The 17667-nt window shown below is 39.0% G+C and overlaps 1 protein-coding gene across 1 annotated transcript in view; it reads right to left on the minus strand.

Moving 5' to 3' along the window:
- Window positions 1-265: 265 nt before the first annotated feature.
- akna (AT-hook transcription factor) overlaps window positions 266-17667 on the minus strand; it is a 42036-nt gene continuing 24634 nt past the window's right edge. The window contains 18 exon segments of the mRNA XM_059358602.1: window positions 266-2043; window positions 2045-2126; window positions 2708-2834; window positions 3944-4051; window positions 4192-4299; window positions 6457-6570; window positions 6977-7113; window positions 7330-7506; window positions 8036-8180; window positions 9737-9984; window positions 10849-11075; window positions 12587-12836; window positions 13409-13531; window positions 13749-13918; window positions 14413-14584; window positions 16406-16515; window positions 16595-16654; window positions 16743-16834. Of these exon segments, the coding sequence (XP_059214585.1) occupies window positions 1855-2043; window positions 2045-2126; window positions 2708-2834; window positions 3944-4051; window positions 4192-4299; window positions 6457-6570; window positions 6977-7113; window positions 7330-7506; window positions 8036-8180; window positions 9737-9984; window positions 10849-11075; window positions 12587-12836; window positions 13409-13531; window positions 13749-13918; window positions 14413-14584; window positions 16406-16515; window positions 16595-16654; window positions 16743-16834 (2639 nt within the window). The 3' untranslated portion in view covers window positions 266-1854.

Genomic DNA, 17667 nt, shown 5'->3' on the forward strand with positions numbered 1-17667 from the left:
TACACACACACACACACACACACACACATATGTATATATATATATATATATATATATATATATATACATATACAACTAAAATAACACTGACATCAGGAACTTGTGTTTAGATTTCTACAAACTAGGAAAGATTTTCTCAAAACACGGTCACATGATGAATAAATAGCTCAAAACAACTGAGTATTAATTCTATTTCTTATGTCAAATGACAAAGAAATTGTACATTTAAAAAATCATCATGTTTAACAACATGTTGATCAAACTGATCTACTGAACCACCTGAGAGGTAAATATTATTTATTCTAGGAACCATAAACTGAATAAAATAAGTGGATGTAACGTAACGTAGAAGTGCCTTGAACCTGCATTCTTTCGAACAGCCAGCAGGGGGCGACTCCACTGGTTGCAAAAAGAAGTCACATTTTTTAGAAGTCAATGAGAAAATGAGCCTACTTCTCAAGTAATATATTATCTCAGTAAACATTTTCTTCATGAGTTTGTGGTCTCAATCGTTAGTTTCAAGTCTTCTCTAATACCACATGATGAGCATTTTATGATTCATCATCCCATTTTAGAGTAAAAGTAGATGATAAAGCAGCTTTAGGGCAGGACTAGTTAACTTGACTAGTTAATTTTCGTTTTAATTTAGTTCACGATTTTTTGTTTTCAAATCCAGTTAGTTTTCATTTGTTTTTATTTTTTGGAAAATGCTTAGTTTTAGTTTAGTTTTTATTAGTTGTAGTTTCGTTTTTATTAGTTGTAGTTGTTTTGTAATGGAGTATTTGTTAGGTCCAGATTCAATAAGGTCACAATAAATGTTTTCTTTATTTCCTTTGTCTGATCCATCTCAGCCCCAATAAGTTTATTAAGTCATAAAAGATTAAATAGATTTCATATCAACCAAAAAGGTTTACGGATGAAAAAAGTTGACAAAGACGAAAACGAAGGACATTTTCACTATAATTTCAGTTAGTTTTGTAACCACAAAATAAAGTTTCAGTTAGTTATCTTTTTTTTTTTTTTTTTTTTTAAACTCTCGGTTTTATTTCAGTTAACGAAAATGTTTTTTCAATTCTAGTTTTCGTTAACTATAATAACCTTGATGACGGCTCGCCTTGTTAGTGACCTGTCAATCAAAGGTAGCCCCGCCCCAAATCATATGATTCTTTATCTTCTATTTTCTTCTAAATGGGGCCATTATTAACGCTGTTAACATCAGATTGTCTTGGAGAAGATTTTTTACTAGTGATTGAGACCAACATTTCTGAGCTAATAAATCAAGTGACAAGTTTTCTCATTTTGCATTGAAATTAATGGACTAAAACGCTTTAATTGCTGCTGTAATTTTTGGTAGAATGCAGCTTAAGGCACTTCCTGGTTGCCTCCCTGCTCAGACCCGGAGGTTGCCGTCTATGTCAGACTATCAACGTGCAATTGCCGATATAGTCAAAAAGTGTGATTCCTTTTCAGTTTCAGCTGGTAGACTGAGTGTTTGAGTGGCAAGTTCAATATTCTGATTCCCATTTCCTCAATAAACAGAACAAGACTTGGTCAAAACCTAATATAAGGCAGCTACCTGTTAATTTTCTCAGACCCAGAGGTTGCCGCCTGGTGATGACACGGTGGCTACGCTTGTTTCTTTTGTACAGTGTTTCGCACAAATCAAAGATACAAAGAACAGAATAATTTGACATTACGCTACATTTTATTGGCCTGCTCTTGGCGTCACTCCCTCCATCTCTGGATGAGGTTGCCGACCTCAGTGTGAGGTTGCCGCCTCAGGATGAGGTTGCCGCCTCAGTGTAAGGTTCAGATTGCTCAGTCTGAGCCTTCTGTGAGGTTCAGGTTGCCGGACTAGTAGCTGCAGGACTGAGCCAGCAACTCCTGGTAGTTGAGTCCTGAAGCCAGAGAGCGAGCCATGTGTCCGGAGGTGTGTTTCATGTGGCGAGCTGCTCTGATGGCTCTGTTCAGAGACGAGTCCACACAGAGATCCTTGTCCACACAGCGATCTCTGTCCACAGACAACGAGCGTCTCGTCCTCCCCCCTCGCCTCCCTACGACCTCTGACCTCTGAGGATGTGCTGGGGCCGTTGTTAGGAGACACGTGGATGGGCGACGAGTACAACCTGAAGAGAGGGGAAGGGTCACAGTTCAGACGAAACTTAGAGACAAACAGATAAGTACAGGTGCGTCTCAAAAAATTAGGATATCATGAAAAAGTTACATTTTGGAGTCCACATCTTTTTTGGTCATTTTGTGTCTTTTTTTCTGTCATTTTTACATCTATTTTTGGTCATTTTGTGTACTTTTTGGTCATTTTTGCATCTATTTTTGGTCATTTTGTGTCTTTTTTGATCATTGTTGCATCTATTTTTGGTCATTTTGTGTCTAATCCATAATAACATGGCTTTGAACAATGTGTGCTTGCGCCAACAGGGACTTCATGGTGCATTCAGGCGCACCTAAATACTACAGGAGAATAAATATTTTAACGCCACAGGAATAACTGCATGTGGGCAGCAAGTATTGTGACTTTTTTTGCTTTAGGTTGAATTCTGTTCTTTTGAAGCTCTCATTCTCTTGTAACAAAAAGCATCTGTTCCAGAGGTCGCTGGATAAAATCAACCACTTCATCACATCCCTGGTGTGTGTTACGTGTGTGTGTGTGTGTGTGTGTGTGTGTGTGTGTGTGTATATAGATACTTACAGGAGTGGTGTTGGACACACCGGCATGCAGCGCAGCAGAGCAGGAGGAGGTGCAGCTGCAAAGTAAACGCTCCTCGCTGCTCTTTCTGGAGACTGTGGTGTCCGGCAGCTGGTGTGTGTGGAGGCTTCTGAGGATCACAGAGCAGCTCTGTTAACCCTTTACATCATTAAACTATTTTAATCTACTGCAGACTGAACTGAGCACAGTGACATATGGTATCGTTCACGATTATACCAGTAAAAAAATATTATGAGTAAAAACAATGCATATCATGATATAGATTGATATAGACAATATAAGCTTTTTATTCATTTATATAGACAAGAAAATCATATATTTTCTATATATTTTTTATTATTTTGTAATATCATCAAGAATATCGTTATTGCAAAAACACCCTGAAATATCGTTATAATCTTTTAGGGCCATATCGCCCACCCGTACTGGACACAACTTTGTGCTGCAGATGCTGAACAACAAACTCAACTTTTAACCCTTTGATGCACAACATGGGTCTAAAATGACCCGACTGAGTTTTTGTGTTCTATATCTTTACAATTTATTAATTTCATTATTATTTCATTATTCCAGATTTTCCTCAATAAACTTGTTTTTATCATCATACATCCTATTTTTTTGTTTTCATTTCTTTTGTAGTCATTTTTACATCTATTTTTGGTAATTTTGCGTCTTTTTTAGTCATTTTTACATCTATTTTTGGTCACTGTGTCTTTTTTAGTCATTTTTACATCTATTTTTGGTAATTTTGTGTCTTTTTTTGGACATTTTGTTTCCTTTTTGGTAATTTGGTGTCTTTTTCAGTCATTTTACATCTATTTTTGGTCACTTTGGGTCTTTTTTAGATCCATTTTTGGTAATTTTGTGTCTTTTTAAGTCATTTTTACATCTATTTCTGGGCACTTTATGTCTTTTTTGGTCATTTTGTTTCTTTTTTGGTCATTTTGTGTCTTTTTTTGTGATTTGTAATACACAATGATCTGTTGTAATCAAAAACAAGGTATTGAAAGAATACTTGGACTATTCCGTCATAAAAAAATGTATAGATGGAGCAAAGAAACACACAGCCAGACTGAAATAACATGGGAAATGAATTTTTGAGCCATGTTGTGCATCAAAGGGTTAATGAACTCCAGGCAGAGGAAGGCCTGGAGGATAAAGGGTTAACCATTTACACCTCTCTACCAGCATCACAGCTTTGATCTCATGGTGTCTCACCTGTCTCAGTGTCTCTGTGACGTCCACATAGAGGACAGTGGAGACAGTGATGGGAGGACTGGGAGGACTGGGAGGAGTGGGCCGTCTCTCTGTCTCCACCTACTGGAACTGAGAGGAAAAACAAGCAAGCAGGACAAATAATGAGGACACAAAAACTGCAACTTAGAAGTGGATTTGACCTTCTTTGTCTGAATATAAAGAAAGTCAAGCAGGAAAAAACAAACCAAAAGGATGAAGAGTGTCCTTACCTTCAGATCGTTCTCTGAGACGAGACAAACACTGAGGACAGACGGCAGCTCGGCGCCCTCTGCTGTCAGCTTCATCTGATGCTGTAGACATAACAACAGGAGGCTGCCCTGCAACACACACACACACATAATCACCGGTGGTGTACAATACCCTACAGAGCCTAACTGCAGTAGCTACATTTTTGGTCGAAATTGAGTTACAACTAAAAATGAACTCCTTGATGTCTGTTTTTAATCTTGTGACAAAGTTTTAGATTTCAATTTTGCTTTATTTCAGAGAAATAATGATATAAAAACCACAAAATCCAACTCAAAACAAAGCAGTAATTGCACTTACCACAGTCTGCTTTGGATATATTTATATACTAATTTAAACATAAAAATAACAGAAATTATAAGTTTATTTTATAGGGAAATTATTATCTAGATAGTCATGAAGTAAAAAAGTGAGATAAAATTATATTAAGACTAAAATATAACATTTCTTTATAATATTAAGCCTAAATACACAAATCTTTTAATAGAGTTGTTAAACACTTTTAAATTAATTTATAACAAAATCAATTTGAAAATGTTTATTCACTGAAAACAAAATATAAAAGCTGAAAGAAGACGACAACATTATAGTTACTGCTCTCTGTTTATCATCACTATTAGAACCTTCTACAGCAAAACCAGAGACAGGAACTACATTTTTGGTGTCAAAGGTCAAATAAATCGTAATGATTTTTGAGCATTAAAATGACATCATCAATACATGTAGAAATAAGTGTCATATCACTTACCTACCTATAACACATTTGGCTGGACAGTTAAAACACGTTAAAAATACTTCAGAGCAGTTTTTTCTCAGTTTAACCCTTTGCTAGTTACTGCAGTTAGACTTTGTAGGGCAGAATACACAATCTGTTCTGGCAGATTTGCATCTATAATGCATTTATTTGTGTGTTTCTGTGGTCGTGTCTCATATTTTAGGAGAGTGTTTGGAGATTTGTGAGGGCAGGAGACACTAAAATAAAGCCATAAAAAGGCTGAATGACAGAAGTTCTGTTCATACTGTGTGCTATGTATTTACAGGAGTTTAGGACATTTTAATAGTGCTGGAGTGTCTGCTATATACAGCCATGTGTGCTTGCAAATACAAAAGAGTCACCAATGCATTACAGTAAATGTTTTTATGTGTTTTCAGAAAACTACAGAAACCCATGTCAGCCAATGTGATGAAAAGAAAGATGCTGCAAGTCATTATAATGAGAAGTTTTTTCAAAATAGTAGACCAAGAGCAACCCAGATCGCCATCTCGTGAGCTCTGAAGAGAAGGAAAATGGTACATGGCTTCACACTACAAATAAATGACTAAGTTATATAAATAATAAGTTAGTATCTCAAAATAATGTGAAAATTAGCATCTTAAAAATAATGACCTATCGTAACTGCATCCCAAATCGGACAACGTTCGGCTAAGATTCTATTAAAATTTCACATTAACTGCTAATATAAATGATCATGTTATGCTTCCAGTTAATTAAATGGTGTGAAACTAAAGTCTAACTTCTTATCTTTCAAACCGTATATTGTTTAAACCGCGTACATTAGCCTCAGGTTTAGCAGAGTCGGCTAAAGGACGCTAACGCCAGGGAATTAGCTGTGAGCTAAACAATAAAACAATGGGGGCTGCTGAGTTTTTCTAGATAAATTGGATGTTTCTGGGTAATCCAACATCCAACCACCCATCCAACCAACCAACCAACCATCCAACCAACCACCCATCCAACACACCCGGACCGTACTTCTGTACTTCACAATAAAATGCAGAACAGTAAAAATACAGATGGACTTTAAGATCGTTGCTGAGGGTTCTTACTGCTTTCTCTCATCAAAGCTACTTTCATATTGTAATTAAACATGTAAATATACATGTACATAAACTAAATTTCACATGTAGATCGTTTAATATGTTTAAGTGCAGCATTGCAGATGTGTCCGATTTGGGATAGAGTCTCTATAGTTAGAGAAATAATGAGTATCTAAATAATGCAAAACTTTCTCAAAATAACAACTTTTCTCACAATAATGACTTAGTATCACAACATATTTATTTTCATTGTATTCAACCTTTATTTATATAGCTAATCTCATTCTGAACAGAGACCTGTTGAGGACATACAACATGAAGCCCCAACAGGACGTTTCTAGAGAGGACACAGGTCCTACAGTGATGAGTGCAGAGATCTTATCTGAAGACAGAAGGATGGAGGATCTTACTGGAGTTACTGGTTCTGCTGTGGACAGTGTTTTTGTCTGGAGCTGCAGCAGATGTTTGAGTAAACCTGGACACCAGAGTCTGAGGCTGAGGCCGGGAGGTGGAGGGCTCCGTCACTGGAAACACAAAACAGAAACTGCATTAACAGATTTAATGAGCTTACATATGTGCTTATGTAGCCGAGTCAATTTTCTTAAATTAAATTTTGTTCATTTGTTTTCCCTAAACATAACTAATTTTTGTGTTGTGAACTTCCCCCCAAAAATTATTATTTTCCACCTGTAAAAAAGTTCCTATGGTGATTATCAATGCAAGCTTTTTGTTCCTCTGGGGAACTGTTTTGGCGTTGCACCACCCAGAGTGAGTCATGAGTCCTTCTTTCTATTTATCTTCACTTTTTTTCCCGTTCAAAACAATAATATGCTGATACGAATATACTGTTATGTAACAAAATACAGGGAAAAACATTTCTTTTAATTTTTCAAGTTTTTCAGAATCATGTGTGCATTCAGATCAGCTTACAGACGTCAGGTTGAGGTGTGTGTCTGTGTGCAGCAGATGATCTCTTGGTGGTTGTTCGTCTCAGTGTGGACTCCTCATCATCATCAGTCTGTCTGACTCTTCCTCCTCTGAAGGTTTCACCCCGTCTCTCTCCAGACCTGAACACAGGGAGGAGACCACATTAACTACAAGCTAACAGAAGAAGCAGACAGCTAGTTAAGGTGTGCTGTACTGTATTTTATAAAGCGATTAAACTAATATTGAGCAGAATTTAGGTCAGAGATTTGGTCCGGCCCTGCAACCTTCGTGGTATTGGTCATGTGGCCCCTTGGGAAATAAATAGCCCACCCCTAATCTAGAAGATAAAAACCAACCTGATGCGAGGTGTGGAGGTGTTGTGGCGGCTGTAGTTCTCCTGAGCTGAAGGAGCTGAAGGAGCTGGAGGAGCTGAAGGAGCTCTCACTGAGCTCAGGAGCTTCTTATTCTTCAGACAGTTTTCTAGTCTCTCCCTCAGTCTGCTCACCTCCGTCTGCAGCGTCTGGATCGCATCACTAAAAAAAAGAAAACACACCAACAAAGGAATATAGTTGTAAAAAAAAAAAATCACATGAAAAAATCCAGCTGGGTGTTTGTATTTTGTACATAAGTTTTGTATCACTCCAAGAGCAAACAGTAGTAAAGTGCAGTAAATGTGAGCAGTGAAGTGCTGCACTGTGACAATATGAACAGTTTCTCTGCAGGAGTCAGTCCAAACGTTCATTCACTCTTTGAGAGTCATGCAACACCACACCATGCAAAACAACACAAAGTACCTCCTAATGTGTAACCACATTCAATAGCAGCCATCTCTGTAATAAAATACATACAAGAATATAACAATAGAAACATTAGAATGGTTCAGCATTTCAGGAAACGTGTGGCCTACAAGGTACAAGGTAAAGTCACAGGAGTTAACAAATATATTTCAGGATGAAACTTCTATTCATCAGAACTAGTTTCTCTGCAGGGAGACATAAACCTGGACATGTTTGCACAGCTGTTGCCATGGCAGCTGCTGCTACAACACACACACACACTCACTTGCAGTTGGCCACCTGACTGGAGCTCAGCGCTCTGAGGGGATCGCCATGGTGACGGCGTGCAGCGGGGGAGGAGCTTGAGGTGTGGAGGGAGTTGACAGATTGTGTGTAACGGTCGTTCAGTCTGTCTTCAGAAACAGTGTGAGCTGCAGAGACAGAGAGGACACAATGAGCTTAAAAAAACAATGAATAAGAGCAATAATACAGTAAGATAATTACAAGAGAACATTGGCAGCAATCTCCATAGATAAACAGTCTCATTTATCCTTTATTTATTGAAGAATAATTGAGGACAACCCCTCATTTACAATGATGTTGAGAGCACAGAGTAAACAATGAAGAACAAACAACACAGACAAAACACTTGAAAAACATTAAAACAGTTACAGTGAAAGGCAGAGTTACTGGTTATCATAGTTTAATTATTGCACTACTCAGAGCTCATGACCATAGGTGAGAGTTGGAACGTAAATGGAGCGGTAAATGGAGAGCTTTGCCTTCAGGCTCAGCTCTTTCTTCACCACGACGGTCTGGTACAACGCCCGCATCACTGCTGACGCTGCACCAAACCACCTGTCAAACTTCAGCTCCGTTCTACCATCACTGCTGAACAAGACCCCCAGATACTGGAACTCCTTCTCTTGAGGCAGTACCTCTCTCCACCCAGAGGGGGCAGTACCTGTCTCCACCCAGAGGGGGCAGTACCTGTCTCCACCCAGAGGGGGCAGTACCTCTCCCCACCCAGAGGGGGCAGTACCTGTCTCCACCCAGACGGGGCAGTACCTGTCTCCACCCAGAGGGGGCAGTACCTCTCCCCACCCAGAGGGGGCAGTACCTGTCTCCACCCAGACGGGGCAGTGCCTCTCTCCACCCAGAGGGGGCAGTACCTGTCTCCACCCAGACGGGGCAGTATCTGTCTCCACCCAGAGGGGGCAGTACCTATCCCCACCCAGAGGGGGCAGTACCTGTCTCCACCCAGAGGGGGCAGTACCTGTCTCCACCCAGACGGGGCAGTACCTCTCTCCACCCAGAGGGGGCAGTACCCGTCTCCACCCAGAGGGGGCAGTACCTGTCTCCACGCAGAGTGGGCAGTACCTCTCTCCACCCAGAGGAGGCGGTACCTCTCTCCACCCTGAGGGGGCAGTACCTGTCTCCACGCAGAGTGGGCAGTACCTCTCTCCACCCAGAGGGGGCAGTACCTGTCTCGACCCAGAGGGGGAAGTACCTGTCTCCACCCAGACGGGGCAGTACCTGTCTCCACCCAGAGGGGGCAGTACCTGTCTCCACACAGAGGGGGCAGTACCTGTCTCCACGCAGAGTGGGCAGTACCTCTCTCCACCAAGGGGGGGCAGTACCTGTCTCCACCCAGAGGGGGCAGTACCTGTCTCCACCCAGAGGGGGCAGTACCTGTCTCCACTCAGAGTGGGCAGTACCTCTCTCCACCCAGTGGAGGCGGTACCTCTCTCCACCCTGAGGGGGCAGTACCTCTCTCCACCCAGAGGGGGCAGTACCTGTCTCCTCCCAGAGGGGTAGATGCAGCAGAAAAACTGAAAGCAGTTTTTCCGAATTCAGTATTAGTCCGGGGAACATTGAGCATTAATCACTAGAGCGTGTTGGATAATTACTATGTGACCAGTCTAATAAAGTGCTGAGGTTTGGTAGCATGTCTCCTCTCAAGACTTTATGAATGAAATGAACTCACAGCTGTCACTCTCCAGCCCAAACCCACTGGTCCCACTGTCATCAGCCCTGGTTGGTTCTGTCTGAGGGAGGCAGCGCTGTGGAGAACAGGAGAAGGTGCGTCTCCTCCCCCCTGGTCTGCTCCTCCTCTGCTGGTCGTGGCCGAGCCTGGACCTCCTCCTGGACTCAGTAACTGTCTGACTGTGAGAGGGTGAAGAAGCAGGAGATGAGGCTGGATGCCCTGACCTCCCCTCCTGACGCACTGAAACACTGTCACAGCACAGAGAAACAGAGAATAGAATATTTTAATGTCATTATATCAGCAGTACAACTACTAAAACAATGCAGTACACGCAATCACAACACAATCACTTCCACATGACAACAAAATACATACAGCATACTAAAACTAAAAACTTAATCCTCTGGGCTCTATGATAATGTGGCTCTTTTTAAAGCGCTGTAACCAAAAGTTAGAGTTCACGTGGAGCGCTGCTGTCGACTTCACTCCAAATTACAGACTTGAAACTTTCTCCAGTTTTTTGTTTGACGTTCCGAGGTCATGTAAAACCAAAGATATGATCGTTTTAATTTGATAGTACAGAAATATTTATTCAAGTGTAGAAGTAGGATGGGACAAGGCAGGTGCTCCTATAAATAAACATGTTTTTATGGTCATTTTTTGTGTATAGCTTTATTATGTTTGAATTTTACCTTTTATATGTTCATATTTGTAACCAATGTTTACATTTTTTCATGTCCGAAACAGTTTATTGAGCATATTTGTGGTTTTTATTGTCATAAATAGTAAAATTTGATTTCAGATTTCATGATTTTTGTTTATTTTTTAGCTAAATATGTTAATAAAGTGGGGTGAAATGAAAAAATAATTGTCAGATCATGTTGAAGTTGTGCTGAGAAAATACCAAACATGGGTATAGTAAATATTATGTGGTATATAAAGGACAAATAGGCTCAGACCCCAGAGGGTTTGGTACCTCACTATGTGGTGTGAAACAGAAGGAATTATCAGTAGCACAAATCAGTATGCTGTGTGTGTAACAGAGGTGGGGGATGGCACAGGAGGTCAATATTTATGGTGCAGTAAATCTGTGAGAAGGCATATTTCCTCACCTCTCTGCTGCCCTCTGGTGGAGAGGACTGGGAGCTCTCTGGTGGAGAGGACTGGGAGCTCTCTGGTGGGGAGGACTGGGAGCTCTCTGGTGGGGAAGACTGGGAGCTCTGTGGTGGGAAGGACTGGGAGCTCTGTGGTGGAGAGGACTGGGAGCTGCTGCAGGGGTCAGCCGGCTGCTCTCTGAACACACGAAGCCGCTGTCCGTCTCTGGAGAGATGATCCCGTCCTACTCAACACAATAAAGTGATTTGACTTCAGTTTTTTTTCCAAACTAAATGTTCTGAAATTATCAGACACCAAATGCATCATCATTACCAAAATGTATCTAGACATATTCAATATCCAGACGCAACAACACATCCTATTCATCAGGCACAAATAAGGTTTTGCTGCCCCCGCGACCCGGCCCCGGATAAGCAGAGGAAAATGGGTGGATGGATGGATTAAAGTTTAGAAAAATCCTCTGACTGAAATTTTATTCGTGCTACAGCCAAGTCGTGCAGTGTGTGAAACATGTTCCAGGTTATTTGACACCTGCTTAAGAAATACTAATGCAGAATAATTCAGCACCAAATGCAGCCATCACATTTAAATGCTCAACCAAAACTGTTTACAGGAGGAGGATTTTAAACAGCTGTTCTATTGCATCTATTGCATTTTTTTTGTCTTTTCAATTAATTTTGTTTCTGCAAATCTTGTCATTACTCTCTAAAATAATCAAGCATCTACATAACTTTTCATTACATGTTTTTATTTTCCTTGTTATTTCAAGTAAACCTTTTAAATATAACAAAATAGAAATAAAAATTACATCAACAACCAGGCCCAGGATTAAATAACAATGGGTGCAAATCTCTATAGTGCTTTGTCTTATTAAAAAAAAAACAACAACAAACAGAACAAGCATCAAACAAACAACACCAACTTAGCGATCTCTGTTTGTTTACAACAAGCACCGGACACTTTGTGCACAGTTAGTGATGCCGGTTAATTCACGATCATGATGTTTATGATCAGCGGAGACGCTGTGCATAATTAGCCATGCTGCTTTGTTTATGATCAGCGGAGATGCTGTGCATAATTAGCCATGCTGCTTTTGTTTTGCAACAGTTGCTTCTTCGTGTTTAATCTTTCGCGTATGATCACGGATCACGGTCCAAACTGTCGGTAAGCGATTACGCGGCGATCTAAAACCAAACGTCACCTCCATAGTCTCTAAATCCCTCTGGAGCCTTTTTATAGTGGAGACACAAAGAGTGAGGGACTTTAGAGAGGGCGTGGCCTCAGACTTTAGAGAGGGCGTGGCCTCAGACTTTCGAGAGGGCGTGGCCTCAGACTTTCCCGGCGGCCACACTTTACCCTAAAGAAAACACGGCTAATGATCTGATAAGTGGCCTCTGTGAACTCCAAATGACGGAAATCCGTCGTAGCGACCGAGAACTTTCATCCATGATTATTACATTGTTGCCATTTTAGAAAAGCAATGAAGAGAGAGGTTGTTGGTGGTTTCTATTTGGAACTGCTGAGCAAATATAAAGGCTGTTTGGGCAATTAAATCATGATATTATACAAGTACACTTTACTGCATGTAAATCAGCTGATTGTCTAGGGGCTGGAGGTATTTGGCAGCTCAGTGTTTTGGCTCTTAAACAACTCAGACGTTTGAAAATCATGTCTGCACATTATGATTGATGTTTTGGTTTAATATTTGGGTTTTATTAAATTAGCTTTTCTCACCTGATAAAGTGCTCCACTGCTCCCAGCCTGGAGTTTAGAGTTCCTCCTCTCTAGTGCAGTGATCTCTCCCAGGCTGCTCAGACTGCTGCTGTGGGACCTCCCCCCCTCCAGCCTCCTCCTGCTGCTCCTCCTGCTGCTGGGGAGGTGAAGATGGGGGGTGGAGGCCTGGCTGGAGGTCCTGGACCTGCTGCTGGTCTGCTGTTTGCTGGGATGAACTGGAGGAGAGTCTGGATGGTCTGATGTGGCTCGTCTGTTAACAGAGAAGTGCAGAGAATTTAGTCCAGTGGAGTTTATTCCCCTTGAAAATACCTTTGCATGTATACTAGAACTGCAACAATATTCGATTAATCGAACAATAATCGATTATTAAATTCTTTACATTTTTGATAATGGAATTGGTTTGAGCAGTTCTTTTTAAAGACAATAAGTCCAAATTCTCTGATTTCAGCTTCTTCAATGTGAATATTTCTGTTTTTTTTGTTCCTTTATGACAATAAACTGAATATCTCTTTCGTTTGTGGACGAAACAAGAGATTTGAGGACGTCATTGATATTTTTATACATTTTATTGACCAAACAACTAATCAATTAATCGTTTAAAACATAGACAGATTAATTGATAATGAAAATAATCATTAGTTGCAGCCCGAAAATCTATATTCAGCCTAAATATATTGGGGTATGACTTTTGGTCCATATCGCCCAGCCTTAATCACTAATAATATCTTTTTCTTCTTCTTACTATTCAAGAAAAAAAAAGAACCAGAGCTACCAATACAAACTGTGCTGCTGATGAAACTACAGCTCATCTTGTCTCCTAACCTCTGTGGAAGACTCTTCTGTTTGTCCTGGTCTCCAGGCTGCATGTTGCTTTCTACGGCACCAGAAAGAAAAGCTTCTTCTCTCTGGTTTAAATGTTTGGGAAGCTCTTTGAAGCTTTGGTAGCTTAAAAAAAAGAGAAAAAAAACATTCAGGGTGAATTTATGATTATTATAATAATTGTTACATTACTCTCCAGATCTTCTTCTGACAGTGTGCAAACAAATCTAAAGTATTTGGGTTGAGAATATCTTTAACTTTAAAAAAAATAAATCCTTTAATAGTAAAGTTACACATGGTCCCTTTTCTCTATTTCTTTTAAAGTGAATAAGTGAGAACTCACTGCTCCAGTAGTGTGTTGAAGTCTTGTTGGACCCGTCTGTGTTTCCCGTTGAGAGGTTTGAGGTAGAGAGAGTTCAGAGTTTCCTCCTCTTCATCGGTTTCTTGGCTGGCTGAGCTCACCTCCACTGCTGCTGCCTGGTCTCCATCCACCTCCAGAGGCTCCACTGGGCTCTGAGGACAACAAGGGAGAGCTGGAGATAAAGTCTGACATGCCTGGAAATGTGTCCTGTCGTTTAAAAGAGTTGTTAGAACCACCAGATTACATTAGAAAATCACATATTTTAACATTTGAGACTTATTAGAGCCACCAAATAATAATTTCCATTGGAAAAAACACCAATTTAACAAACTAGGATAGTTAATATTTGTGTCTTCTTTGTCAGGTTTCAAATTGGTGACAACATATAAACACCTTCTAATGCACAACATGGGTCAGAAATCACCTTGTGCATTAGGAGAGTAGTGATAAAAAAAGGGTTTTTATTCAAATAGTAAGAAATTAAAACAAAAAATGAGGATGTATGATGATCAAAAACAAGTTATTTGAGGAAAACCTGAAATACTGAATGATTTATTGCAAAGATATAGAAGATAAAAACTTAGTGGAGTCACTTTAGACCTTGTTGTGCATCAAAGGGTTAATATATAAAGGTGTGTGGTGTTACCTGTGGGTGAGTCAGAGACCCTCCTCCCTCAGAGAGGAGAGATGAAGGAGTAGGGTGAGGAGGTGGAGAGGGAGGAGCCTCACAGGAGGGCTGCTCCTGCTGCAGGTCCTCCACCTGCTCCTTCAGCTCCTCCATACGGAGCCCACACTGGAAGATCAGACCCTCCAGATCCCTGATGGACCCAAATATACACACAAAACACAGGAAACACAACTGAGTACACACATGTACAGCACATTCAATGTCATCTATGATGTATATATATATATATATATATATATATAAAAGAATATTAACAGCTTTTTTACACCGTTTAACCCTTTTCCACAAGTTTCCATGTCCAATTTAGAGCCTCAACTCTTTTTCAGCAAAGGTTAAAATCAACAGGACCAAGTGGATTTTACTTTTATGGCAGAGATTTTTCAGATTTTGCAGTGTGCGTTTCAACATTTTTTGTTTGATTTTGGGCTAATTTTTGTGTGTGTTTTGTAATTTTTTGTGTGTTTTTAGTAATTTTTTGTGTGTTTATAGTAATTTTTTCATTTTTTTGGTAATTTTTGTGTGTGAATTTTGTGTTTTTTATGAGTGCGTTTCTGTGTGCTTTTATGTTGTTTTTTTTAAATATTTATTTTTGTGTGTTTTTTGTATGTTTTTATTTGTGTTTTTTGTATTTTTGTGTTTAAAAACGTTGATCCAGTAAATCAGAATGACTTGACAATAATGACGTGAGGTTTTGCTGAAAAAGATGATAGCAGCATGACATGGTGATCATTATTCAAGTTGCATATACAGACAGAATGAAAAAGAGTCTAGAGAGTTTATCTTAGACCAGGGCTGTCAAACTCAAATACACAGTGGGCCAAAATGTAAAACTTGGACAAAGTCGCGGGCCGACATTGATATTTATTGAAAAAATGGACCTAAACAAGTTCAAACGAAATGGAACAAACAAACCTTGATATAACTTAATATTGCAAACATGCAAAATCGAATATCAAATAAAACAAACAAACACATCAATGGCATTCATTTCTTAAATAAAATTTAAATAAAAATCGTTTGTCCCTTTATTTTATATGCGGCCTTCTTTAAATTTAAATTTAACAGTAATCTTTTTCCGCAGGCTAAAAATAAATGTGAGAATAAAATAACAATAATAAACCAAATGACTAAGAATAATATCCTTCAATGAATGTGCAGCCATTCAAGCCTTGGACTAGCAAGAAAAAGTGCATAAAGACAACTTTTAAAGCTCCATATTGTTCACCTTTGTTGTGTTGTTATTAAAGTTTTGACACCTAAAAGGAGATAAATTTGTAGTTTTACATTCTAAAAATGATCTGAGATCAGTTGTTCATCTGCTCTCTCCTTCTGCACTTTTCTTTGTAATTTTGTGTCTTTTTTAAAATAATTATGTGTCTTTTTTTTAAATACTTTTTGTGTCTTTTTTAATAATTTTGTCTTTTTAATAATTTTGTGTCTTGTTTTAAATAATTTTGTTTCTTGTTTAAAATAATTTTGTGTTTTTTTCGTCCTTTTGTTTCTTCTTTAAATAATTTTGTTTTTCTTCCTGTCATTTTGTGTCTTTTTTTTTGTAATTTTGTGTCTTTGTTTGTTAATTTTGTGTCTTGTTTTGGTCATTTTGTGTCTTTTTTAGTCATTTTGTGTCTTTTAATAAAATAACAATAATAAACCAAATGACTAATAATAATATCCTTCAATGAATGTGCAGCCATTCAAGCCTTGGACTAGCAAGAAAAAGAGCATAAAGACAACTTTAATTGTTGCTCAGTTTGCTCCACACTGATCTACTGTGTTCAAGCCAAAACACGAGAAGAGCATTCTGGGATTTGTAGTATTATTTGCGCTGTATAATACCGGCGGGCCAGCTCTGCTTGTCATTTGGTATTTCCTCGCGGGCCAAATATAATTATACTGTGGGCCAAATTTGGCCCACGGGCCAGAGTTTGACACCTCTGTCTTAGAGCATTACCGTTCAGGGTCAAAGTGTTTGGTTCCTGCCTCCGGCTGCTTGTTCTGATCCTTAGCTAACAGGTAGCCTCGCTCTAAAGAGTCCAGACCCTCAGCCAGCTGGGAGAGACCCTGGAGGAGAGAGAGGCTTCATTATGAGGAAGTGGCCATAAGAAGTAATTACTCTAAACATTTTGATGATTGTTTTTACCTTCATCTGTTCAAAGGGGTTGAGTCTGTTGCTCTTCAGGAGGTCCTGAAAGGTCTGCAGCTGAATGAGAAACACCAAAACCTTTATCTGATTTATCACATCATCTATGGATTTCCATCACTGTTTTTAGTTTTATTAGATCATTTACCTGCTGGAGGAACTTGTCAGTTTGACTGTAGAGGATCTGTTCCAGCTGCTGATCCATCTGACGGTCTGGACTTCTTGGAGAAGAAGGACTTCCTGTTATTAGACAGACGGTGCAGAGGAAACATTGAATGACAGATGGAAGTCAGTTGATCAGTTTGCATGTGCACCTTTATAAGAAATGTAACCCTTGTGTATCACGAGAGGCATTATTGGCTTTTTTTACATTTCTGTTTTATTATTTTGGATGCATTAATGCACATGCTTTCTAAAGTTGGGGGCGCTGGCTACAAATTTGTAGATTTTTACTATTTTGCACCATATTGAGCAAAATATGGAAACAAATTTAAGAGAAAAAAATCATGAATTTACAAGGAAATAATCACAATTTGTCGAGGAAAAAAAATCACAAATTTAAGAGAAAAAAATGCTAATTTAAGAGAAAAAAACCTCACAAATGTAGGTGAAAAACACTTACTAATTTTACGGGTAAAAAAATTGCAAATTTAAGAGAAAAAACTCACAAACGTTTCTCATGTTTGTCCTATGGGGCAAATATATGCTTTTCTCCTGTTTAAATATACATAAAGGGCCATTGGTGCTGTAATAAATAAATAAATATTTTTGTTATTCAATAACTATCTCTAACTAACTAACTAACTAACTATCTCAGACTGTAAAAAAAAATCCAGCCTAACCTTTAGTATTGAAAAAATAGTTACAGTTTTGTTTTGCTTTTTACTAAAAAAAAAAGGAAAAAAAAGGAAAAAAGGCATTAAACAAATCTTAAAATTAATCACTATTTGGTCATTATAACCACGGCTGACTTTGGCTAAATGTTAATGAAGGAAATATATAATCTGTTATTTTATGGCAATGTTTATGGGGACATTTGTCCTCTAAGAACATCAGAGCAACCTGTTAAAGTG

Source organism: Centropristis striata, chromosome 19, assembly GCF_030273125.1.
Source record: "Centropristis striata isolate RG_2023a ecotype Rhode Island chromosome 19, C.striata_1.0, whole genome shotgun sequence".
Taxonomy (NCBI): Eukaryota; Metazoa; Chordata; class Actinopteri; order Perciformes; family Serranidae; genus Centropristis; species Centropristis striata.